This window comes from Pantherophis guttatus, chromosome 1 (genome assembly GCF_059756535.1).
Source record: "Pantherophis guttatus breed Tessera chromosome 1, ASM5975653v1, whole genome shotgun sequence".
Classification (NCBI taxonomy): Eukaryota; Metazoa; Chordata; class Lepidosauria; order Squamata; family Colubridae; genus Pantherophis; species Pantherophis guttatus.
In genome coordinates this window covers 236507526-236534757 of record NC_142063.1, presented here as the reverse complement: position 1 = coordinate 236534757, position 27232 = coordinate 236507526, and the positions used below count along the sequence as shown (strand labels likewise).

General features: G+C 37.4%; 1 protein-coding gene across 1 annotated transcript; it reads left to right on the top strand.

Annotated features, from left to right (window-relative positions):
- On the top strand, positions 1-26970 carry LOC117660763 (gamma-aminobutyric acid receptor subunit rho-1). The gene is made up of 10 exons (XM_034408964.3): positions 1-241; positions 6644-6697; positions 9476-9582; positions 11492-11559; positions 12716-12939; positions 15554-15636; positions 17926-18066; positions 22443-22595; positions 24392-24588; positions 24982-26970. Exons 1-10 carry the CDS (start codon positions 126-128, stop codon positions 25270-25272), a joined length of 1434 nt encoding a protein of 477 aa, XP_034264855.1. The 5' UTR covers positions 1-125; the 3' UTR covers positions 25273-26970.
- Positions 26971-27232: the final 262 nt, after the last annotated feature.

Here is a 27232-nt window from a genome sequence, read left to right as displayed (position 1 = left end):
CATCCTTCCAATAACGAACAGACGGATCATGTTTTAAAAAGATAAAACGAACCTTCGTTTTGCTTTCTTCTTCTTCTTTTTGTTTATTTTGTGGAATAATTCTGGATGCAAGAACAACAGCTATCATGTTGACGATTTATAAAATGCAATCAAGCGTCTTCTTGCTATTTTGTGGATGGTTTTTATTTGGAGAATGCAAAGCTAATGGAAAAGAAATCCATGAAGTCTATAAAAAGGGCAGGTGAGTGAAACCCCAAAGTTGAAAAGTGATGCAGTTTTCAAGAGAATATACAGCCCAGATTTAAGACATCCAAACATCCAGCTCTCATTTGTACTAAAACTATTTATTGTAAAAGTATGTCCCTTTTTGATGTGATGAGTTTATAATCAATACACTAAATAAATATAAATCAGTTTAATTTCACATGAACATTATGAGGAAGGAAATCAGGAGAGATTATTTGATAGCAACCGATCAACCATTTCATTTGATGCAATTAGAATAATTAGACTAAATGAGAAACTAACGCACCTTCTTTTCTCTCAGTTTAATATTTTGAATATATTTTTCAATCCATTCACACTTGCACCAAGTGAAAATGTCTCTTGTGTCAAACATCCATGATATGCTTCTTCCAGACATCTTCGACATTTTATTTTCTGTGTATAAATTCATTACAATTATTTAACATTTTCATTATCATAGAATATATCAAAATTATTACATAATTTGAATTTTAAAAGACTTGAACAAATTACTTCTATATTCCTGATCTAGATTTGCTTCTTTTTCTACCAGGGACATAAAGTTTCCTTGAGTTTTTAATGTCAATATGCTGTTGTTGAGGATCTTAGTAAAAACTAAGGGGTTTCATTTTGCATGAGTTCAGTATGTCAAATTTATGCTTCTATACATTGGTTCATAATATTAACACTTCTAACAAAAACTATAACCTAAGAAATATAATAAATAAGGTTGTGTTCATTACAAGGCAAACTCTACTGAACTCTGTGGAACTATAGAATTTGTACCATCTTTATGTGCTGTAAGGTGTCCATTATACTTGGAAATTATTTTAATTAAAAAGACATTTATTGTGAATTACCCAATGTAGTATTTTTCTTCCAAATGATTTAGGTAGATCAAAATTTTCTTAGTGCAAAGAAGTTTAGTGTAGTGAATGTATTAGCATTAATTGCTTGAATTTTTAGATAAGTTAATTTCAGGAAGTTTCAGAAAAATAATCCCCTTTCCCCTTCCTGTCCTCTCAGAATTTTGCATCCAACACAGTCTCCCTGAAGAATTCTCGTTAAAGGGAACAAGGAATAAGCTACCTGCTATGTAAAAAAGCACCAAGTTGTTGAATTCCTGATTTTTTTATTTGTCTGAGTCAATTCAAAATTCAAAATAGGAATCAGTAGAGGGATTCCTCCTCAAACTTGAAGAAACATTATTTTATGAAGTGGAATTCAACATGAAATGTTATTTTAAAGAAATATACCCTCCAACTCCTGACTTTGGAAACTATTCACATTGTCTTAAAACAGCCTCTTCCAACTTAATATATCTCCAAGTGTATTATACTAAAAAACAACAACCAGGTGCTGGCTAGGAATTCTGTGAAGTGTCATCTGCCATATCTTGGAGATGCCAGGTTGGGACACATCTGTCTGGAGAGTACTGTCTGCCAAATCAAGTTCTTAAAAGCAAAATTAAACTGAAGAGCGCTGTAAAGAAGCTGGCAAAATAAATCCTTTGAGGTCTTTATCACTTAATTTTTAAGCTGTTCGTGAAAATGCTCATGGAAATAGCAAGGCCAATTTACGGGGACTGCAGTGTATGTAGCTATAGGCTGAGGAGCAGCAGGTTGAAGCAAGCTATAGGTGCCTGAAGGTACAGACATGCCTTCCTGTGTCCATCATTATGTACCTGAGAGCAGAGAGTTTACCTGAGGCCAATGAGGTTTTCAAGCAGGCCACCCTATCTATTAGCTAACGCAGCTCCATATTAGGCAAGATATTTATCAATCTAAGAAGATTTTCAGGGAACCAAGTCTTCTTACAGAATAATATTGCTCTATGTTGGCCAATGAGGCTATTCTCCTAAAATGGATTTTGTACTGTGGTGACATGTGTAACCTATGTTTCTTTAAGACACATGTTCAGTTTTAGTTCAGATACTGTGAATATTCCAGTTTAAATATTTCAGCATCTCAATTTGCAGGAATTCTTGTGTAATATCAATCTAGGTTTAGGAGGGGGAGGGGTTCCAAACTCCGTGTTACATTGGGCCTCCAAATTCTTTAAACCAGCCCTGGCAATAGTTTAACAGATGCCTTAATTGTCAGCATTGTTTTATCATGGGAATAAAGATTTATTTTTTATTTAAAACTGCACACTCTGCAAAGATGAAGCTCTCAGGGGTGTAGAAATGCCAATAGTCTGCTGGCTGAAAACCAGGGTCCGAAAGTAGCTATCAACTCCATCTCCAGAAGATTCACCTCTAAGAATGGACAAATCACCCCATGATGTTTGGATTGGCCCATGCTATGGAAACACAGTGTTCTGGGACAGATGGCCTTGTTTTGTGCTCAGCTTATTTTCCCATATATGCTTTCATAGCATCACCCAATCAGTGATCCTGTATCAGTGTTTCTCAAGCTTGGCAATTTAAAGACATCTGGACTTCAACTCCCAGAATTCTCCAGCCAGCCAAGCTGTCAGAGGAATTCTGGGAGTTAAAGTCCTCAGGTCTTAAAAGTTGCCAAGGTTGAGAAACACTGCGTGTAAATCATTAATAGAGAGTGGTTTTATACTGACTCTGATGGTCAGAGTATGGTATACTAATGTATAAATGGCGTCTGGACTCAAGAAGCAGAGATTTTTCTATATTTTAGGTCCCTAATCTTCTGAGATCCTAAGCCTCCATTGGTCAATGCCTGTTCAGAATCATTGCGAGACTGCTTCCTTTCCAACACTGGATCTCTGACCATATGGCCAGTGACTCATTTCAGCCATTGACACAAATACATTTAAGCCAGGGGTGGATCCTTCAGCTATGCCTCTAAAGTTTTCTTCTTTATAGTCATTCTGCGCAGGATGCCTGAATGGCTGTTTGCCTCTTAGCACTGTTTATAAAGGTTGGGGAGGCGGCAAATTAAAAGGGAGCAAAAGGCATGGGGAAGATGAAAGTAGTTTGGAATATGGCGGCAAAGAGCCTTACCTGTCTCAGCTAATCTTTTCTTTCTTATTTATAATCTTACTTTCTTACTGGTGCAGAACATTCTTTCAATCTGCATTGTGCAAGCTGCATTTGAAAAGAGGATTCACATGTAATTGGACTTTATTGGAATGGCATACTGGCACTGAATAGCTTATCTTTTTTCCTTAAGAGCACTTTCATACTAAGATTTAATGAGATTTTGTATCAGCTGTAAGGCAGGATATACGTAAATGTATTTCTCCTCCTCCTCATCTTCTGAGCTATTGATAAGCTTGCAAGTCCTGAATCCACTCTTTTAAACAGGAAGCACATCAGAAAGTTTAGTCATAATTTGCCCTTTTCAGTCAAAACTATGAGCTAGCTTTAATGCAAACCATGATGGTTTAAGATTGGTTGAATATCTCGCTCCCCCATGCTGGGAACCATGTTTTCCAAACTGGATGAAACTGGAAATTATAGTTAATTGTAAGTTTCTTATTAAGCCAAGATCTTAGAGCAACATATTGTTGACCTTCTGTGAGTTCTGAAGTTAAGAAAGTTCAGCCTGATTAATACCTGGAATGGAGGCCAATTATTTCTGGATGATAGACTAGATTAGGAAAGTAGGGAAAAATCCAAGAAGGCAATGGCAAAATGTTTTTATTTTGTTGCCCAGAGAAACTCATGAATGTATCAGTAGTTTCATATTTTATTTTCAATAGGTGGAAATTATTGTCCCAGCAGGCATTCATAAATTACATACATAAATTTTATCTTCAACTGGCATTCTAAAATACCTAAAAATGTGGGGTCCTTGGTGCTCTCTGAGTTTGGATGTTTTCTTGCAAATGTTTCATTACCCAAACTAGGTAACAGCATCAGTGCTAGCAAAGAGTGACCTTTTATATTCAAACAAGCTAATAGTAAACAGCCCAACCAAACAACTTCCAAAACCACTCCCCCCAACACCGACAGGGCAAGTCACTAGAATATAAAATGAGAGCAAACCCCACTCCCACTAGCACTGATCACGTTATCTAGTTTGGGTGATAAAAAGTCTGCAAGAAAACAACCAAGCTGAGAGAGCAACAAAGACCCCTCATTTCAATCCTGAGCTACAAATATTCCTTATGGGGTATAAACATGTAGATACCCCATGTGAGCAGATTCAGGCATTTAGCATAACCAACATAATTTTTAGCCTTCATTTTCGAGCAGAGCTTCTCAAATTCCTAGTCAGAATCAGAGCTACTTTCGACTGGATAATTTTGTTATGGGAAAACTGCAAGTGAGCCTGTTATAAAAGTGAGTTAAGAGCTTGACACAAGAGCTGCTGAAAGAAGAACTTAAGGACTGAAGTTTGTTTCCTTGTTCCGTATGTGCAGGGTGACCAAGTTTGCCAAAGAGAGGGAATTGAGGAATGGGATGGGATACTGAGGGGTGGGTGGAAGGGGAAGAACAGAGTTTTCTGCTGCCACAAAGCAGATACACTTCTTTCCTCTGCTGCCATGGGAATCCTACTATGACCCAGATTTCATCTATTTATATCTCTCCCATTTTATTATCCGTTTTCATCCTCCCCTTCACATCCAGCTGTCATTTCTACTAAACTACTATTGTCTAAGCCCTTTGGTTTTCATACAATGAGCTCAATAATCTATCATAAGCAATGGAAGAATGAATATCTATGATCTTTTCCTTCTTGCTGCCTCTTCCTCCCCCAAACATCCTTGGCATTTTACAGCTACCAATTCCTTTTCCTCTTGAAATGGCCCTTGCTATGGGATGTAGAGAATGAAGTTTTTTAGGTCTTTACCCCTTGAGGGATGTGTTGAAGGCCACCTTCCAAAGTAAAAACAGGGAATCAAAATGAATGGGGCTGGCACTAAAATAAAATATTATTTGCTGTTTTAAAACCAATGCAGTGGATTTGATGTGAAAATCCAAATATTGCTGGCTTCATAATGAAATGTGGGATATGCAATCCAGCGATGAAGAAGATTCATATCTTCTCTTCCATTATCGAGCAGAGGAGTATGAAAAGGGGATCCAATTTTCACTAAATCTCTGCCTCTCTGCAGCTGGCATTTTCTGCAGATTCTCTCAATTCCCCACATAGATTTTTAGAGGATCCAAGAAGTGGATCCTCAAAAGTCACCTCCATCTTCTACTAGCAAGAGTAGAATCTTTGCTATACCAGTTGAGCCATCTAATCCAGATTAATAGTGAACCATCAATGGAAAACTAGGAAAGTTCAAAGTACAGTATGGGAATTGATATCACAAAGGACACAGAGAGAGAGATAGATAGATAGATGATAGATAGATAGATAGATAGATAGATAGATAGATAGATAGATAGATGATATAGATAAATGATATAGATAGATATAGATAGATAGATGCTCTCAAGAATTCAGCATCAGTGTTAACTATCTCTCAAAGTGGCCTGCAAAACTTGTAATCAAGTTAATAGCCATAGTATAATGAAACTTAGAACATGACTTTTGTTGTGGGGGAGATGGGGGTAAGCAGAGTTAAGCAGAGTATCATCATTATTACTCTGCAAAACACACATTGAGTTTGAGTAGTGGGAACCACTTCTGAGTTTATGTCCTCTACTGTCTAAAAATATGTATGCTTTCTACATTTTTAGGTGATTGGTGAGCAAGAACAGGAAAGATGTAGATCTAGATTCTAGATCAAGGCCATCCTGAAGTAGGCTTTCAGGTCCATATAACAAGAGGAACAATCCAGTCCCCAACTGGATCCTTGATTCACAAACAAGATATTACAAATGCTCCTGTATACCTAGAACAGTGATGGTGAACCACGGAAACATCGTGCGTGCATGCTCATCGGGGCCATGCTCTGGAAAAGCCGAACTTCTGGATTCTAGCGTGCATGCACAGCTGATGATCAGGTGGCTGGCGCACATGCACAGGCTGGTTTTTGGCACTGCCGTGCGCACGAAGGGATCACGCTCTGGGAAAGCTGAACTTCTGGGTTCTGGCACGCATGTGCACTTGACAATCAGCTGGCCGGCATGCATAGGCACACCGGTTTTTGGCACTGCCGCACGTGCAAAGGACAGCTGATTGTCGCGCACACATGTGCCCCAGAAACCCGGAAGACAAACAGGCAAATCAGCGCGTACCAGGCGACGTGGCTTGGTGTGCAACTTTGGTCACGTGTGCCATAGGTTCGCCATCACGGACTTAGGATATGCCCAAATAACCACCTTGGGGAATTACCTCCATTTTATGAGGCTTGGTATATTGTACACACTTGGTATTGCCAAGTCTCTCCCTGCTTGGGCTTAGATTACACTGGGGTTGATTCATAAACTCTGCTTTGTCTCTTGACTTGACATGTTGATTTAAGTTTTTTATGGAAGTTTCTAAAAATTGTGTTACTGTTGTTGTTCTTTTTGGTTTTATAGCCAGCCACAAAGACAGAGAAGAGAAACACATGGAGCAACACACAAGCAAGGCAGGTAAGCAATTAAAATTGAAGTGATAAACTGAAAATTGAAATTCTTATAGCTTTTTTCCTTTCTTATCCCCATATATAAACAAGAAACTAGTAGAATGGTTTTGCTACTTTAAATTCTGGATTTGACAGTTTGATTGGAGGGAATGAGATTTTTTTTTAAGGTGGCAATAGTACATGTATTATTTTACTACTTTCAAAACTTGGTAAATTATATTCCTGCAGCATCTGATGGGAAAGTTCCATTTCATACTTCCTATAAGAGCTAGTCTGCCATTCTCAAACAAGATATCCACAGACCAAGGTTCTGTGTCCTTACAGTTGTTGTTCTCCAACTCACATTAGTTGTTAACATCTGGAGGTTGCCAGTTTTCTAACCCTTTCATGGATCATCTATTTTCCTTATTAGAATAAAAATTAAAAATATGGATTGATTTCACAACTGTGCTAATTCAGGAGATGGGGAACTAACATATTGGGAAGAGCCTGGTGGCGCGGCAAACTAAAATACTGTTATTAACAGTTATTAACATCAACTGCCTGCAATTACTGCAAGTTCAAATCTCACCAGGCTCAAGGTTGACTCAGCCTTCCATCCTTTCTAAGGTAGGTAAAATGAGGACCCAGATTGTGGGGGCAATAAGCTGACTTTGTATAAAAAAAAATATACAAAAGTATGAAGGCTATTGATTAACGCATTGTAAGCCGCCCTGAGTCTCCGGAGAAGGGCGACATATAAATCAAAAAAAAATTTTTTTTAAAAAAGCTCCTTAGGCCAAGGACTGTAAGGCTTAAGATACAGAAGGATCTTGACAGACTTGAACATTGGGCGCTATTCAACAAAATGAAATTCAATGGTGAAAAAGTAAGATTCTATAGTTAGGCAAGAAAAACAAAATGCACAGTATATGTGGTACTTTGCTCAATAGTGGTTACCAGTGGTGGGTTGCCCCCGGTTTGGACCGGTTCTATAGAACTGGTAGTAAAACCGGTGGGAGTCTCCGCCCATCGACCTCAATGTCATCAGGAAGGTTCTGCACATGTGCAGAAGCGCGCACGTGTGAGCGAAGCAAGTGCGCGCGTGCACAGGGCCCCCTTGCAAACCGGTAGTAAAGATAAGTAGAACCTACCCTGGTGGTGACTGTGAGAGGAATCTTGAAGTCCTAGTGGACAATCACTTAAATATGAGCCAGAAGTGTGTTGCAGCTGCCAAAAAAGCCAATACAGTTCTAGGCTGCATAAACAGAGGGATAGAATCAAGATCACAACTCAGGAATTCCTGGGCAGTAACAGTCTTTATTAAAGGACTAATTTGCACATGTATGTACTTGGTTTGACTGATTCACATTACAGCTCTGCTTAGAAAGCAATAGAATTTATGGATTATTGGGTTTGAAACAGCAAGGGATAGAAGTATTTCTGCTAGGCCTCCTCTCCAATCTCCTACGCTCTTTGCAGAATTTGGTGCATCAGTCTAGAATCCAACCTGCTCTTCCATTAACAGAACTGCTTCTACAGTCAGGCTGAGAAAGGGGCAACGTAGAGAACCCATAAAAGATGTTTTGTAAGGGTGTGGGAGAGGTTTCCAAGAGAAGGAAACAATCACTTTCTTTGTCTATGGAGATTCTCAGTCATCCAGATGATGGTGATGAAAAAGGTGCTTTTTCAAGAGGCAACTGAAATCTATTGTTTTTTTTGAAGACGTTTTGTTTCTCATCCAAGAAGCTTCTTCAGCTCTGACTGGATGATAGAATATAAATCTTTCCATTCCCCACCATCCAGTCAGAGCTGAAGAAGTATCTTGGATGAGAAGTGAAACATCTTCAAAGAACAGCAAGAGACTCCAGTTGGCTCTTGAAAAAATGCACCTTTAGGACAACCACTTTCTTTATTTAAGTGTGCAGCCTGTTCTTCTACGGAGTACCCTTGTGCATTGCCAAATTAGAGAAAACAAAACAGGAACAGAGATTTAATAAGATTTGCATATGGTGCAACGTGGTAAATAATTACTATGGTTTAAATAGCGTTCCATGTCTCCATCTCAAATATGATTGTAACCAGAGTACCTGTTCAGGTACTTCAGATGACACTATGGCTGAGCAATTTCAAGGCAATTGTTATCTTCTAAGTCAAACTCGTGGCCCATGGGCTGGATGTGTCACGCGCTGGCCACGCCCATGCCCAGTTTAGCGAAGGGGGGGAAAGTTGCAATACATCACATGACACTGCCGTGACAATGCAGGTTTGACACCCCTGTTCTAAGTACTTAGAGTGCCCTCAGATACTTGGCTTTTGTAGTACTTGGCTACTATACTCCCAGCTCTGTTGAGTTCATAAAGCATTCAAATCCTTTTCTTTCTTTTGGGACTGCAACTAGATTTTATATTATGCATAATTCTTTAATAGTTCCCCTTAATCAAATTGTTGCAAAATTAGCTTAGAAATTCTTTACAAGTGCCACTGTAATGTTATTTGTTCCTGTTTCTCCAGTGCTATTGTTTGGTCTATCATTTACCATGTTATCATTTTTATCAGTTACCCACATGTGGCTCCCACATATTCAAGAATTATCTGACACACCCAGTCTTTTCAGTGAACTTGCGGACTCTATCATAGAATCTGGAGAAAATCCTCATTTTTGAATATTTATGGATATTGTTCATCAGCATAAATATGAAAAACGTATTCCTACCCCTCTGATATGTGCTGATTCCTTGGGGGTCCAACTCCCAAACTAAGAAATAATTTGTTGCATTGTATTTGTTGTCTCCCTGCCATATAGCCCTATACTTAAACGAAGTCCCGATATCACCAAATCACCACTGATAAAGTCAGAACAACTTCTCAAAATAGATGACCATGACTTCAGCATGCGGCCAGGCTTTGGAGGTATGATAGCTTCTTGCAAAAACATTGCATTGATTTTGTACAAAAACGAATAGGAAGAATCACTGCATCCTGTGAAATGTACAGTAAATGTTTGCTTAAATAGGGGATAGGGGATAGGGGATTTTTTCCTGATGTAGTTTTTCAGATTGTAGGCATTTTTTGGAAGAGATGATTGTAATCTGAATGCATTCATTTCCAACCTGGTGTCCTTGATATAAATTGAAATTACAGTCTTGAAGGGTACAAGGATTGCTAATATTGCAGGACAGACATAAATGTTGCATTCATTTTTTTGCTCACTGCATTCTGGTACTCAGAAATTTACTGATTGAATTTCTGCCTGTTGTTAAGCTGCAAAAACTGGGTGCTATTAATATGAGGGTGGTATGGCAGGGATTTTGGGAAAATGTTTAACATCTACCTGACGTCATTGGGTGAGGCCATTTCCCAGCATGGAAATAAAAATGATTAGTACAGTACTAATAATCTATAATAATAATCAGTTAAGAAGCTGAGCTTGTAGATCGAAAGGTCGACAGCGGTTCAGCGGTTTGAATCCCTAATGCCACGAAAAAGGGGTGAGCTCCTGTTACTTGTCCCAGCTTCTGCCAACCTAGCAGTTCAAAAGCAAGTAAAAAATGCAAGTAGAAAAATAGGGACCTCCTTTGGTGAGAAGGTAAAGCGTTCCATGCGCCTCTGGCATTTAGTCATGCCGGCCACAGAGACGTCTTCGGACAACGCTGGCTCTTCGGCTTTAAAACGGAGATGAGCACTGCCCCCTAGAGTCGGGAATGACTAGCACATATATGCGAGGGGAACCTTTATCTTTACCTTTTAATAATCCTCGGGTTAGGATTATTCATTCAGTGACTATTCAAAGTTATGACAGCACTGAATGAAAGGGACTTATGACCAGTCCTTAAAGTTCTGATCATTGCAATGTTCTGAGGTCATGTGTTCATGATCCAGGTGCTTGGTGCCCAGCTAATGATTGCAACGTCACAGTGAGCTGTCATGATTGCAATTTATGAAATTTCTTGTTGGTCCTCCCAAGCAAAATCTATGGAGAAGCGAGCAGTAAGTTTGAAGTTTTGGTTACATGAGGTCCTCGTTTAAGGACACATGTAGTCCTCACTGAATAACAGCAACTGGGACTACTAGACATGCCGTCAACAAGCAACATGGTCATGTGACACTATTATTTATGACACTCCTTATCAACCACAATTCCAGTCCTATTTGCTATTATTGAATGCTGATGATATTAAATTGTACTGAGGACATGCATGCACTCCTCAGCCAGACTTCTCAGGGGGAAAAGCTGCAGTAGTGTGAGTTACAGGAACATCTTGTAACTTTTCCTTGCCAGTTTCCCCACTGAGTTTGTGAAATCAGCAGGGGAGATCACAAATGGCCATCACCCGACTATGAAATACTGCAACTGTCATAAGTGTGTTCCAGTTGCCAAGTATCTAGGTTGTGATCTGTGGCGTGCCAAGAGACTGTGAGTTCTAGCCTCGTCTTAGGCATGAAAGCCAGCTGGGTCATTTTGGGCCAGTCACTCTCTTTCAACCCAACCTGTCTCACAGGGCTATTGTTGTGGAGAAAATAGGAAGAGGAATAAAAGTATTATTTATTTCTAAAGTAAAAACGGCCGGATAAAATCTAATAAATAAAAGAATTTCAGATGATCGCTGAACAAGTTGTAGTTAATTAACAACTACCTTTCCTGTGATACCTATTTTTGATGTTATTGTTTTTGGTTACTAATGATGATTTCCACCAAGAGTCCCAAACTGTGAGTGGGAGACCTTAAAAATTCTATTTAAAAAAAAAATAGGCACTACTTTTTTTTCTTTTTGAATATCTATCCTAATGGTTGACATCAATATCCTCTATGTTTACCCAGGCCCTTCAATTCCTGTTGGAGTTGATGTACAAGTTGAAAGTCTGGACAGCATTTCAGAGGTAGACATGGTAAGTATCCATTTTATGATTCAAAATGCAAATTGATAGTTGGAATATGATTCATTTAGTGGTTCATGAATATACCCCGGGATTCCCTGGACTCTTAAGACATTTATTGAGATCAGCATTGTCTGGAGTATTCAAGGAGTTATTTTTGCACATTCATATGTATTTACAAAAGTAATTCAGACAGTGCCTCCTGTATCATAAATTTATCCCAGTCTCATAAATGCTCATGAAATTCAATATAAAGTTAGCAATATTGGACCCAGAGGTATGCAACTAGATGCTCCTAAAGCTTTATGCAACTCCCTAAAGTTTCATGTAATTATTAATAGCAAAGAAGAGTTTAATTATTATAAACATGACTGGATAATAATTGTATCAACAATATTTAATTTTCAATAAATATAAATAAAATGGAATCCAATTTAGGTTTTGTTTGAACCTAATGCTTTTTGCAATGCCATTCAAATGCCACTCATAAACCTTGGCTCAGACATAACTGGACATAATAGAAAACATTCACAAGTATTATAGTCCTTTGAGCACATTTATAAACAGGGGAATTCCCACCAGAGCCTTCTAGAACAGTGGTTCTCAACCTTCCTAATGCTGCGACCCTTTAATACAGTTCCTCATGTTGTGGTGACCCCCAACCATAAAATTATTCCTAAAAGCATTGAAAATATCTGTTTTCCTATGGTCTTAGGCGACCCCTGTGAAAGGGTCATTCGACCCCCAAAGGGGTCGCGACCCACAGTTTGAGAACCACTGTTCTAGAAGAACATAGGAGCCGCTAAGTATCATTTAGGAGCACTACTTCTGCTTCCATGCAGAGGATGTATTTATTGTAGGGTTAATGTAACATAATGCAGATGTTGAAATTTGCATTATCAAAATGGCTTCTGTTTTAGTTTTAGTGGTTTTTATGTTTTTTTTATTACAAATAATTACCATTCAATCAAATAGTTTAAGAGAATTTTTCTCATTTTTAAGGTAGATGAAAATTTTTAAATCTTTTTTTTCTGTTTACTCCATTAAATGCTTAAACACTTAGTTTTTTTTTGTATTTTTAGTATTTGCCACATGTGATTAAATAATATTTATGGGGAAAAGGTAGGATTGGCAGTGAAAATGTCTCTTTTCCATTTTTTAAAATTAGGATTTCACCATGACGCTTTACCTGAGACATTACTGGAAAGATGAAAGATTGTCATTTCCAAGTACCAATAACCAAAGTATGACCTTTGATGGCAGACTTGTGAAAAAGATCTGGGTGCCTGACATGTTCTTTGTCCATTCAAAGCGTTCCTTTATCCATGACACAACAACAGATAATGTCATGCTTCGAGTACAGCCAGATGGGCAAGTACTTTACAGCTTGAGGTAAGATGCAATCACAATAATAATTGATCAAAGAAGCAGAAGAAACAGTAGATCATCTACTCAGCTCATGCAAGAAGATTACACAAATTGATCATCAACAATGACATAACAGCAGTTGCCAAAATGATTCAGTGGAACTTCTGTTAAAATTATCATCTGCCAGTAAAGAAAATTGGTGGGAACATGTAGTTGAAAAACTAAAAAATGAGCTAGTTAAAATAATGTGGGATTTCTGAATACAAACTGATAAAGTCTTGGCACATAACATACCACATTTAACTATGATTGAAAAGAAGAAAATGTAGATAATTGATGTGGCAATACCAGAGGATAATAGAATAGATGTCAAAGAACTGAGACGATCATAAACTATCCAGTTCTGAAAAGTGAAGCTCAACATTTATGGCATAAACCAGCAGTGGTGGTCCCAATGGTTATTGGCACACTGGATGCCATACCAAAATATCTTGGATGTCATTTAGAAAATATGCTCATTGACAAAATTTCCACCTATCAGTTACAAAAGGCCATACTGCTTGGATTGGCACATATACTGCACTGATACATTACAACATCCTAGGTTTGTGGGAAGAACTCAATGTATACAAAGACCAACATCAATTAAAGAAATGGCAAGTGTGATTTCACATTCTTGTGTATATAATCATAATTTCAACTTGTATGCTAACTGACTGTCAATGACTGTTGGTAGCTTACAAAAATCAAAGAAATTATAATCAAATTAATTCATTAAAATTATCCTTCAAATTGCTGTTGTTAACAAATTAAAAAATACTGATAAGTGGGATTTCGAAGGTTGTATGCTGAAGGGAGTCAGAAGGAATTAAAGATTATAATTAAAGGAGAAGAACACTCAAATGTGACTTGCTAACACAGCATGGAGCAAAATGCTTTAACATGTGACATACTGAAAGGTATTTGTGAACAATGGATTCAGAAGTTAATTTTAAGAATATATAAGAGTACGTGTAAATAACGTTAGGGAAGAGGAACAAGTTCTACTGTACAAGACTGAAATTTGAATTGGATTTAAAAATGACAGGCTACAAGAATGATCTAGAAAAAGACGATATACTAGCTATATGAATGAAACCGTCTGATGTTTTAATACTTAAAAAGGACATACAAATAACAAACCAGAAGAATGAGTTGGATAATTTTCCTATATTGGATTTACAAAGCAGATCTGTTGAAGTGTTGAAAGACTTGGTAAAAAGGAACAAAGGAAAAAGGAAATCAAATCAAGTTATGGGATATTATTTGAAGGAACTAAAGATCAAGATTGTTAAATATAAAGGGAAGGAATATTAAGGTGGTTTATTTGATTATGGTTAAAATTGATATTGTTATTTCTGGTAACCATTAATGGATTTTTGCTGACCAGGACTGGATGACAAGGTTTTAAGGATTTGTTTATAGGTAAGAGATGAAATATTGGATAAAGAGTGTTATACCTTAAGGGAAGATAATAAGTTGTCAAATTATTTATATTTATTGTGATGAAGGGGAAGTTCTTTAGGTATTTGTTTTCTCCTTACATTCTTTCCCCCCCACCTATTTTTTATATATATTTCTTCCTGCACTCTATCTTTTCTTTTTATTCTTTGAATTTTTTGTAGTTTCCACTAGTTTTTATTTATATAATTATAATTCTTAATGAAATTATTTTTTTAAGAAAGAAAGTGCTATAGATCAGATCGCCTGATGGCATAGGATGAGGCAGAGTTCTAGATCCCTAAGGCCAATCTAGTGATGCTGTGGATGTTCTTTCTCAAGACTGGGTGGCTATGGGCTTCAAGGGCCCATGTTTTTCCATCCTTAGTTATGAATCAATAGTGGGTTCCATTTACCTTCGCTACCGATTTGGAGCTGTGAGCGTGCATGCTTTCTGCACATGCGCAGAGCGTCCATGATGACATCTGAGTGGGTAGCTGGAGCCTCCCGCTGCCGCCACTACCAATTCACCCGAACCAGGGCGAACCGGTAGGAACCCATCACTGTTATGAATGATGTTGCAGTATTATGAACAGATTTGTATGCAGTCTGGGGATCCTCCTGGACTCATGACTCCTTTTTAAAGACTAATTAGCAGTTGTGGCTGGGAAGGCTTTTGCAGTTTCACATTGTGCGCCAGTTGCTTCCTGTATTGGAAGCATTGTTCATGGTCACTCATACCTTAGACACCTCTAAAGCAGATAATTGCAATGTGCTCTAAATGTGGATGTCTTTGAAGACCATCTGGAAACTGCATCTGGTCCAGATTGGGGTGCCACTGTGTATATTAGCACACCACAATACAGCCATGTTACACCTCTGCCCTGCCAGCTGCATATCTTTACTCAGGAGCACGTTCCATGACTTAATTGGAGTTTATTCAATATTTATACTGCTACTGTGGCTATTGCAGTTCTGGGTGTATATCTTATTGAAAATATTGGAAATTACTATAACCAAGCATGAACAAAATGGCATTTATTACGCAGCACTCCATTAAAACTTGTTAAAAATGGAATGTGGATCTAACCTGCATTATTCCTCTTTTATTCTCCCATTTCTCATTTTAACTCATTAAATACTCTTACTGTGTTCTTAGGGTCACTGTAACAGCAATGTGTAACATGGATTTCAGTCGTTTTCCCCTTGACACACAGACATGTTCCCTGGAAATTGAAAGCTGTAAGTAAAAAAAGTACTTAAAAACCACATATTGATTCCTTAAAACTGATTTCTAAGTAGGTTTGCATGTTATTTTCCCAGAAGGTGTTCTAATACCGTAACTGATGTTGTTTGCAGATTCAGTCTTCTTCTTCTTAGTCCATAAGGATCTGGGTCTAGACTGAGTTTAGTTATTTCACATAAAACCGACCAACTGTTTTTTAAAGATTTTGTTTTAAAAAAAGGAAATACTGTAGCCTGTAGTGCAGATTTTATTATTTATTTATTTATTTATTAATAAAATTTATATGCCGCCCTATTTCCGAAGACTCAGGGCGGCTCACAATAATAAAACAATCAATTAAAATTATAAAATACATAATGTACATATATAAGTTATATTAAAACCCCCAAACTCTAAAAACCCTCTCAGTCCAGGCTGGACGATGTAAACAACCATGTTTTTAATTTGCGGCGGACGGTGCGAAGGTCAGGAGCCAACCGGGAGCCCCAGGGGGAGTTGATTCCAGAGGGTGGGTGCGCCCACAGAGAAAGCTCTACCCCTAGGGGTCGCCAGCTGACACTATCTAGCCGACGGCACCCGGAGCAGGCCCTCCCTGTGAGAACGCACCGGGCGATGGGCAGCTGTTGCTGGCAGCAGATGGTCCACCAAATATCCTGGGCCTAAGCCATGTAGGGCTTTATAGGTCATCACCAGCACCTTGAATCTCACCTGGAGGGCAACCGGCAACCAATGCAAGTCGCGCAGGAGGGGTGTAACATGGAGTATCGGGACTCTCCCATCACAACCCGCCCGGCCGCATTCTGTACCAGTTGAAGCCTCCGAGTGGTCCTCAAGGACAGCCCCATGTAGAGAGCATTACAGTAGTCAACACGATTTTAGCAAATAATCTGGAAATTATAAAACAATTCCTTTGCTGACTGATTTGTTATGGCCATAGTGACAATAAGGTGTTGTGCTGAAATTAGATATACAGTTTTTTATTTTGTTTATTTAGCATATGACATCTTCAGAGGTTATGCGATCACTGGTATGCAACACTAATAAAACAAACATAGAGGCACAAATATAAGTTTAAATAAACCATCATTAATCACTATATATAATCACTACATATAATCACTATATATAAATATAAATCAAGAGAGAGAGAGACAGAGAGAGAGAGACACACACACAGAGATAGAGAGAGCATGTACAGATAGTCCCCAACCTATGATCATAATTGAGCCCAAAATTTCTGTTGCTAAGTGAGACAGTTAAGTGACTTTTGCCACCTTTTACAACCTTTCTTGCCACAGTTGTTAAGTGAATCACTGAAGTTTTGTTAAGTTAGTAACACACTTGTTAAGTGAATCTGATTTTTCCACTGACTTTGCTTGTCAGAAGGTCACAAAAGGTGATCACTTGACCCTGGGACATTGTAACCGTCATAAATATGAGCCAATTGCCAAGTGTCTGAATATTGATCGCATGACCATAGGGATGCTGCAAGAGTCGTAAGTGTGAAAAGTGGTCATCAATCACTTTTTTCAGTGCTATTGTAACTTTGAATGGTCACTAAATGAACTGTTGTAACTACCTGTATGTGGACAATAAAATATCCAAGATAAAATATTAAATTAAGATAAGACTATTAGAAAATAATCATAATATGGCATCATAGAGCCACATAATAATTTGAAGTTATAATTTGATATCTAAGGAAGCTAATTATCTAAGATATGAACTGTAGACTACCTCCACAATGGTATACACTGGGCAACATTCTACTCTAACTAAATGGCTAAAAGTCTACACACATGGCAACCAAACTGGATATTGCATCTCTCACAGTCAAAAACAACAGAGGGAACAATTAGATTACAACAGTTCTTTTATGAACTGACTGACAAATGATATTGGACCCCAGATCCATATTTTGCAACTAAACATAGAAGACTTAAGTATGCATATAATGATTCATATTAAGTACTACATAAAGTAGTAGCTGTCCAATTTCACATTTAATGTTTCCCACTTTTTGTTATGCTGCTGTCAATGATATTGAAGGGGTAAAACCTGCCCCTCATCATTAATATTAACAGCATTGATCGGACTACAATTGCATTGGGAAGAACTGCTAGCATGTTTGTAATAGCAAGAACTAAATTATGATGTGTATAAAATAGATTGAGAGTTGAAATATAAGACATTACTTTATGGGTACCAGGCTGCTGAGGATTGGACTAAACTCTGTGTTGTATGTTACCTGGATTCATTGCCATAAATATTTCTTTTCTCTGTAGATGCTTATACTGAAGATGATCTTATGCTGTATTGGAAGAATGGGAACGAGTCCTTGAAAACAGATGATAGAATATCATTATCTCAGTTCCTTATACAAGAGTTTCACACCACCACCAAACTTGCTTTTTATAGCAGCACAGGTAAGTTCGCTTGGACCACAAAGCGTATTTCTTCATACTTTTACAATGGGAATTAATTTGTTTTCTTTCCTACAAAAGCTCAGCAGATAAATCCCAAACTCAGGCTTGAATTGCACATCTCTAACTGCAGTGTTGTAACTTGGCGTTCGTTGGATTTGTAGCAAGGGGAGGAAGAAGTCTGTCTGTCACAAATATCCACATCATCTGGCCAGACCTCTCTTTGGGATCTTCACCCTCTGCAGGTCTTCCCCCATCACCCCAGAAAGAGTGCCACCTCTACTTAAACAAGCAGATGTATGTTTGACATACTGTTGTACATATTTTACAATTGATCAGTTATTAAATTTCAATGATACATAATCCTATAAAAATTATCTTTCAAGTTATAATTCAATGTAAATTTCAATCCCTTACTCCACATATTCTCACATTGATCAAGCACTATGTTATATCCAAAGTTTTTTGCTCATTTAATCATACATTCTTTGACGTAATTATCTTCTATCTTCATTTTCAATAATAATTTATAAATCTTAGCAATAATATGGTCAGGGTTAGTACATAAATCCACTTCAAACACAGATTATTCATTCATAAAATTATTTTTATCCAGTTTAAATCTATAAATTGAGCATAAGCAAAATATTGTCAAATATAACAATCCTTTTTTTTTCTGGAAAGAGTTTAGCATAGGTTCTATTTCAGAATAAGTCAAGAAATCAGAATAGGTCAACCAAGTTTGTATAGCTATCATTTCTCTTCTAAGAAAGGTTTCTTGGGGTGACATACATAGAGGAATTTTTGGAGTCAGTCTTATTTTATACCTAATCCGAACCCTCATTATGGGACATCTAACAAAATTATCTTGAAAATCTATATTAATTTTGTCATAAAAGGTTAAGGTAAAAGTTCCCCTCGCACATATGTGCTAGTTGTTCCTGACTCTAGGGGACGGTGCTTATCTCTGTTTCAAAGCCGAAGAGCCACTGCTGTCTGAAGACGTCTCCGTGGTCATGTGGTGGTCATGTGGCAGGCATTACTAAATGCCAAAGGCGCACGGAACACTTTCCCACCAAAGGTGGACCCTATTTTTCTGCTTGCATTTTTTATGTGCTTTCGAACTGCTAGGTTGGCAGAAGCTGGGACAAGTAACGGGAGCTCACGCTGTTATGTGGCACGAGGGATTTGAACTGCTGAACTGCCGACCTTTCGATCGACAAGCTCAGCATCTTAGCCACTAACCAAATTTCAAATCATGTCCTTCTAACTCCAGTAACCTCCTATTCCTCAGTCACCCAATCTTTCATCCGTACCAAACAACAAATAGCAAAATACGATTTCAAATCAGGTAATCCTATATTTGATTCTTGTTTTTTTGCCTTGCTGTACAATTTAGAGATATCTTTTTGCCACAGTTTGAATGGTATATCAATCGTCAGCATCGGTATTGTTTGGATTTTACCAATATCCTTGGTAAAACATTCATCTTAAACACTGAAATTCTGCTCAATAATGACAATTGTCATTTCTTCCACTTCAATACGTCTTTCTTAATATCATTTCATACCTTAACATAATTGTTCCATAAATAAGCGTGGTTAAATCTACATTAATAATAATATATGCCTCCTGTAAGGTATATATTGATTTGATTCCCTGAATAAAATTCTCCCCAAAGTCCATACTTCCCAAAACTTTAAACATAAATGTCCAATTCAAATTGTCAAAAGCTTTCTCTGTATCTGCAAGAATCAAGGCCACTTGCTTCTCATTTTGCTGTAGAAAATGCTCTTACATCCAATACATTTATCATGTGATTTCTTAATTGTCTTTTGAATAGAAACCCACATTGATCATTATGAATGATATCCTGTAAAAAAAAAGTTTATCAGCCAATATTGTTGCAAATATTTAATAACCATTATTCAGCAACTACATCAGTCTATAATTCTTGGCTGAAGTGAGACATTGTCCTTCAATTGGCAATATGCTCTGCTTCCATTGGCAATATGCAATGCTCTCTACATGGGGCTCCCCTTGGGGTGCACCCGGAGGCTCCAGTTGGTCCAGAATGCGGCCGCGCGGGGATTATGGGAGCGACGGGGCGCTCCCATGTGACACCTCTCCTGCGCGAGCTGCACTGGCTTCCTGTGGTCTTCCGGGTGCGCTTCAAGGTGTTGGTGACCACCTTTAAAGCGCTCCATGGCTTAGGGCCGGGGTATTTACAAGACCATCTTCTGCCACCAATAGCCTCCCACCGGCCAGTTCGCTCACACAGAGAGGGCCTCCTCAGGGTGCCGTCGGGCAGACAATGTCGGCCGGCGACCCCCAGGGGGAGAGCCTTCTCTGTGGCGGCACCTGCCCTCTGGAACAACCTACCCCCAGAGATACGCACGATACCAGACCTCCGGACTTTTCCTCGGGCCCTGAAAACACATCTATTCCATCTAGCCGGGCTGGCTTGACCCCATCCTTGCGGTTTTAAATTTATAATTGGTTTTAATTGGGTTATTTTAAATTGATGGCCAAAATTATTTAATGTTTTTTAAATTGTTTTTAAATTTTATATGTTGTGTTTTTACCATGGCTGTTCACCGCCCTGAGTCCTGTTGGAGAAGGGCGGTATACAAATAAAATAAAATAAATAAATAAATAGTGGCTCTTTCCGGGATTCTGGCATAGCAGACCTTTGTAGAATGGAATTCATCACGTTTTTTAAGAGGTATAAAAGTTGATCCACAAAGCATTTATAATATGAGTTCACAACCCATCCAGACCTGGTGCTTTCCTACTTTTAATCTTTTTTTATAGCTTGTTCATAATTTGCTACTGAGGTTGTGAAAGTTTTGGTAGACTCTGTTTTTTCAAGTATTCATCAATCTTTTCCAGAGAAACTTCCTGTTTGTTATACAAATTTAAATAGAAGTCATGGATAATGAATACTCACATTATCTGTTAGTACAATCTTGCCTTTTCTGGATCTTTAATATTGTGTTCTTTTCTCTCTCCTTTCTCAATTCATATGCCAACCATTTCCCTAGTTTATCTGCAAATTCAAAGTTCTTCTATTTCATATAGTTTAGTTTGGTCTCTATTTCTCTTATAATTAGCATAGGTAATTGTGGAAGTAAAATTTTAATGTGATATAAAATAACAGTGTCTGTTGATACTTTCTGTAAATCTTCCTGTTTTTTTTAAAGTTCTTTTTTTTCTTGGGATTTCTCTCATAACAGCTTTGATGGCATCTAAGACAGTCATTCAAGCCATGCCTTTGTCCAAATTATTATTTTAAAAAATCATTTAACTTCTTTTTACAGTCTTAAACAATTCTTTTTTTTAAATTAAATTTAATCTCCATCTAAAAATTGTAGATTTTCCCCTTGAGTGTTAAAATCACTGGATTATGATCAGAAAATATTCTAGGTAAGACATCTACCTTAACTATCTAATTAGCCACCTTTTTGAAACGCATATGATATCAATTCTCGAGAAAGTTCTAGGCCTATCTGAAAAGAAAGTATATTATAGAGTTGCCATTCTTTTATTTCCAAGAATCTATTTTTGCCAAATTGTCCATCAGGCCAAAAAAGGACTTTCGTAACATTATTTTACAGGTTTTACCAAGAAAGAAGATTTAAAGTATATAATCCAAGAAGATTATATAACTTAAATATTCACAAATATAAGATTTCCTTGGCAAGTTTAATGATGTTGCATTCAAGAACGGCTGTATAATTGTTCATCAGTACTTAAAAGTGGTGTGTGAAAGATATAAAAGCTCGGTAAAATGAGGACCCAGACTGTTAGGGGCAATATGCTGACTCTGTAAACCACTTAGAGAGTGCAGTAAAGCACCGTGAAGTGATATATAAGTCTAGGTGCTATTGCTATTGTCTGAAAAAATGTTTCAGTCTTATGAATTCTAAACATGTTCACGTAGAAAGGCTAGAGAGAAGGAACAGAAGTCATTCTTGTACAAATAGAACTGTTAGTGGAACTTAGTAGGAGTAGGGCATTTCTATTTGCCAGAATGTTACTTTCCACCTGTTCCAGTGTGACTGAGGGTATTTTGACAGGAGGAAGTGTCAAAACAAATTGCAACATTTGCTTCACAGAGATAGAAAACGCGGAGACATTTTTTGTCTCTTTCACGATGTACAAAAATATTTACAGGAATTAGGAAGAAAAAAACCAGATCTATTTGCAGCAGACTATTTTATTTCATTAAACTTGGGTAAACCAGTCTCTTTTGCTCAATGTTTAAAAAACACCTAAACTGAATCCACAGTAAATATTCTAAGAATTCCTTGCTGCTTATGTGGTTGTTGTCATTGGTAGACTTCAGTGTGATCTGGTTCTCCCTCTTTCTCTTGCAGGTTGGTATAACCGTCTCTTCATCAACTTCACATTACGACGACATATCTTCTTCTTCTTGCTTCAGACCTATTTCCCTGCCACTCTGATGGTCATGTTGTCTTGGGTTTCTTTTTGGATAGACCGCCGTGCTGTGCCTGCAAGAGTTCCCTTAGGTAAGTGATGGAATCCATCTCTGCTTTATTTAGAACAGCTGCAACCTAGGACAGTGTGTATTGACAAGTAAACTTAGTTGTAATACAGGTGGTTCTCGACTTATGACCGCAATTGAGCCCCAAATTTCTGTTGTTAAGTGGGAAATTTGTTAAGGGAGTTTTGCTTCAGTTTATGACTTTTCTTGCCCCAGTTGTTAAGTGAATTGCTGCAGTTGATAAGTTAGTAACCCACTTGTTAAGTGAATGTACTTGGTAGTACAGTGGTCTAAAGCACCCTGTTATTAAGACCAGCTGCCTGCAATTACTGCAGGTTCGAATCTCACCAGGCTCAAGGTTGACTCAGCCTTCCATCCTTTCTAAGGTAGGTAAATTGAGGACCCAGTTTGTGGGGGCAATAAGCTGACTTTGTATAAATATACAAAACGATGAAGGCTATTGCTTAGCGCATTGTAAGCCGCCCTGAGTCTCCGGAGAAGGGCGACATATAAATCAAATTGGAAAAAAAAAAAACGTGGCTTCCGCCATTGACTTTGCTTGTCAGAAGGTTGTAAAAGGTGTAAAACATGTAAAAGGTGTAAAAACATAACCGTGGGAAACAGCAACGGTCATAAATATGAACCAGTTGCCAAGCATCTGAATTTTGATCACCTGACCTGCAAAAGTCATAAGCATGAAAAATGGTCATAAGCAGTAGTGGGATTCAGCCAGTTCGCACCACTTCGGGAGAACCGGTTGTTAACTTTCTGAGCAGTTTGGCAAACTGGTTGTTGGTAGAAATCATTAGGGCAGAGAACTGGTTGTTAAATTACTTGAATCCTACCACTGGTCATAAAGCACATTTTTCAGGGCCGTTGTAACTTTCACTAAATAAATTGTTGCAGGTCGAGGACTACTTGTATTTTTACCTCCTCTCTTCTTCCCCATAGGAAGTCTTAGCTAGCCTATGGATAAAAAGCAGGTGGGAGCTGATTATAGGTACATAGGTAGGTAGGTACGTAGGTAGGTAGGTAGGTAGGAAGGTAGATAGAAAGAAAGAAAGAAAGAAAGAAAGAAAGAAAGAAAGAAAGAAAGAAAGAAAGATAAATAGATGATAGATACTGTAGGTAGATAGATAGATAGATAGATAGATAGATAGATAGATAGATAGATAGACGATCAGACAGATAATCACAGGGACTAAAACTATGTAGATTTAGCCATTTGTATCAATTGTTTATTTGAAAACAATACTAAGTCCAATGAGTTTTATCAGAGATAAGTTTGCTTTAGACTGCAAATGTGAGATCCCTTTTCAACAATTATTTTCTCATAAATAGGTCTTGCTGTTTTCTACTATCTTACTTCCTCCACCAAATGTGTCTAGGATGGCAACGCTAGCCTGGTTCTGTGGCTCAAAAGCAGAATTAACTATCCTCAAGGCATCTATCTATGCATCAGTCTGGGCAATACTGGGTAGGGTCAGTGGTGGGATTCAAGTAACAACTGGTTCTCTGTCCTAATGATTTCTTCCAACAACCAGTTTGCCAACTGCTCAGAAAGTTAACAACCGGTTCTCCCGAACTGTTGCGAACTGGCTGAATCCCACCACTGGGTAGGGTGTGTACTAACAGGCTTTTAGTTTATCCTAAAAAGGCAGAAACACAAATAAAGATACCAGGCTGTCAGTATAAATAAGACCAACTTCTTTAAATCAACGTATTATTTTCTTTAAAAAAAAAAAAAAGCTTGCCCTTTGGTGAAATAAATGCATTATTTAAAAATGAGTATCTTCAATTGGAAAATTGTAATGTCCTTAGGTATCACGACGGTACTGACCATGTCTACCATCATCACTGGTGTCAATGCCTCCATGCCTCGAGTTTCCTACATCAAAGCTGTGGACATTTACCTCTGGGTCAGTTTTGTGTTTGTCTTCCTCTCAGTATTAGAGTATGCTGCAGTGAATTACCTGACCACGGTTCAAGAGAGAAAAGAACGGAAGCAATGTGAGAAGGTAAATGTTACTGTCATAAGGAACTAAGAGGGAACAACTGAGACATTAATGTGAATCCTTGTTGCTCTCTGAGCTTGGTTGTTTCCTTGCAGACATTACATTACCCAACTAGATAACATCATTAGTGCTAGAAGGGAGTGGAGTTCTAGCACTGATGATATATCCTAGTTGGATAATAAAACATCTGCAAGAAAAAACAATGCTCAGAGAGCACCCCACAATTCAACCCTAACTTTCAAATATTCTGTTACTTTGGTAAGATATTTAGTATTTTTAAATAATCTAAATATTCAAATTTAAAACAAAGTCATATATAATTATGGCAGGAACTGACCTTAACCAATGGATGTAGTTATGTCGATTTGAATGTCATTCCTTCTCTTTCTTCCGCAGCTTTCTTGTGCTTCTGCAATACCACAGCCAAAGCAAATGACAGGGATGGAAGGCAGCTACAGTGATGGAGAAGTAAATGAATTAGGGCAATATGTGTCTGAAAATGGAGGCAAAGAAGACAGAATGATGGTCCAGTTGGGTCTTGGATCAGAAGGAAATTCAAATAGGAGGAAAATCCAGAGATATAGCAGCATGAGAATCGACACTCATGCCATTGACAAGTATTCCAGAATAATATTTCCAGGATCATACATTTTATTTAATTTGATATACTGGTCCATTTTTTCATAGTTATTTTTTTCTTTAGCTATTTTTTATGTGCTTGCAACAACATCATGCATGAATTATCAAGTAAATTTGAGAGTGGGAACTGAATGTTCTTCATGCTTCCTGATAAAGTTTGGTACTCTAATGTGAATATCACTTAAATTGCTCTGCTGTTCATTTTCTTGTGGTTTCAATGGGAAATAGCAAAGAGAAGAGAAAAGCCTACCTTTTGCAAAGGGGATTCTTTGAACAGTGTTTGCATTTTAAAAGACTTGTACTAAATTATTACTAAAGGACAAAAGAAGGCAAGAAGATACTTTAAAGTCCTCCTTTGAAACTTCTAATTATGGCATTTTTATTTCAGCTACAGAAATGGACTATATTTTAAATTTTTGTTTTCATTTGTAAATATATTATGTGCCATTAAGTCAGTATTGATTCTTAACCACCATATAGATACCAGGGTGATGTATCTCCGATCTGGCCCATCAGATCTTCAAACAATGTACCCATTGCCAGTTTGAGTCTATTCACTTTGCTGCTGGTTGTCTTCTTTTTCTCTGTCTTCCCACATTTCCTAAAATTATTGACCTCAAAATGTGAACTTGGCGATTTTTGTTTTCAATAGGAACTTTGCAATGATTTGTTCTATGATCAATTTGTTTTCTGGCTATTCATGGTATTCTCAGAAGTCGTCTCCAACACCAAAGTTCAAAAGCATTGATATTTTTTTTTAAAAAAATCATAAATTAAAAAATTGTAGATTAATTACAAATGTAGCTACTCTATACAGCTACTCTATAAGATTTAATAATCTTAAAAGAAGTGTAAATGTTAAGCTTGTATTTATTTTGCTTAGAATTTTCTGCCTTAGAAAATATTTTTGATACTTTGATACAGTACTTTGAAGAAAACAGAATACCTAAAAGTATTATGACATGTTAGAAAAACATTTTATGAAGGCCATTTAATGAATTATCAATACTGCTGGTGCCTAAATTGAATGGGTTGGTTGTTTGTTTTTTTTGTTTAAATCAACGAATCTGACATTTTAAAGGAGACAGAGATATATATAAAAAATAGCATCAGTTTTGTGGATTATTCTGATGCATCTTATGGGATTATTGTAAGCAGTATCACAGATGTCATGTTCTACTTAATTGAATCCTTTTTTTTTTTTTTTACTACAATGCCCTATTATGGCAAGGGTGATGAACCTGTGACCATATAAATGCTGAACTACATTTCCCAACTTCCTCGAGGATTGTTGGGAGCTGTGATCCACTGGCATATGGAATGTCATAATTCCCTATTTCTGATTCCGAGAAATTTGTCAGCTTAACGATAGGTCATGAATATTTAAAACACTGTAATAGAGTTATATATTCTGATTCCAGCAGAAGGGTTCCTTCTATGAATATGAGGTTTTTGGACAACAATGGAGGAAACAGCACTAAGGTTGGCAGAGATCAATGATGCTGAGAGCTCCCCTTCTTTTCAGAGTGACATTGTTGCATTGGACAACATGTTTCCAAATAAAGAAGCAACTGTTTAATCTCCAAGCTCTCCATTGGATATATCACATGACCTTAAATATAAAGGAATATTGTTTACATGTTAATTAAAAATTAAGGTGATGAATTGAATTTTATGTAAGCATTAAAACCGAAGCTAGTATTTTCTTCTAACCAATTTTCAAATAAATAAAGATTTTTATTCAGATATCACAGTCCTTATGTTTCAAATCCAGGTGGGTTTTGAAACTTTAAAAAAACACTTTAGTTTTTTGTTTTTGGTGTGTGGTTTTTTTTTCTTTTTTGCTAGAAGACCTGTTAATATTTAAGAGCAATACTTGTGATCATAAAGTAATTAGCACTTTGGAAGAGCTAGAACCAAGCAGGTGAATGGTTCCCAATTTAGACTTAAACTTCACCTGTAGAAATGGCAGAAACATTATAAGGATAAATGTCTGCATAGACATTTA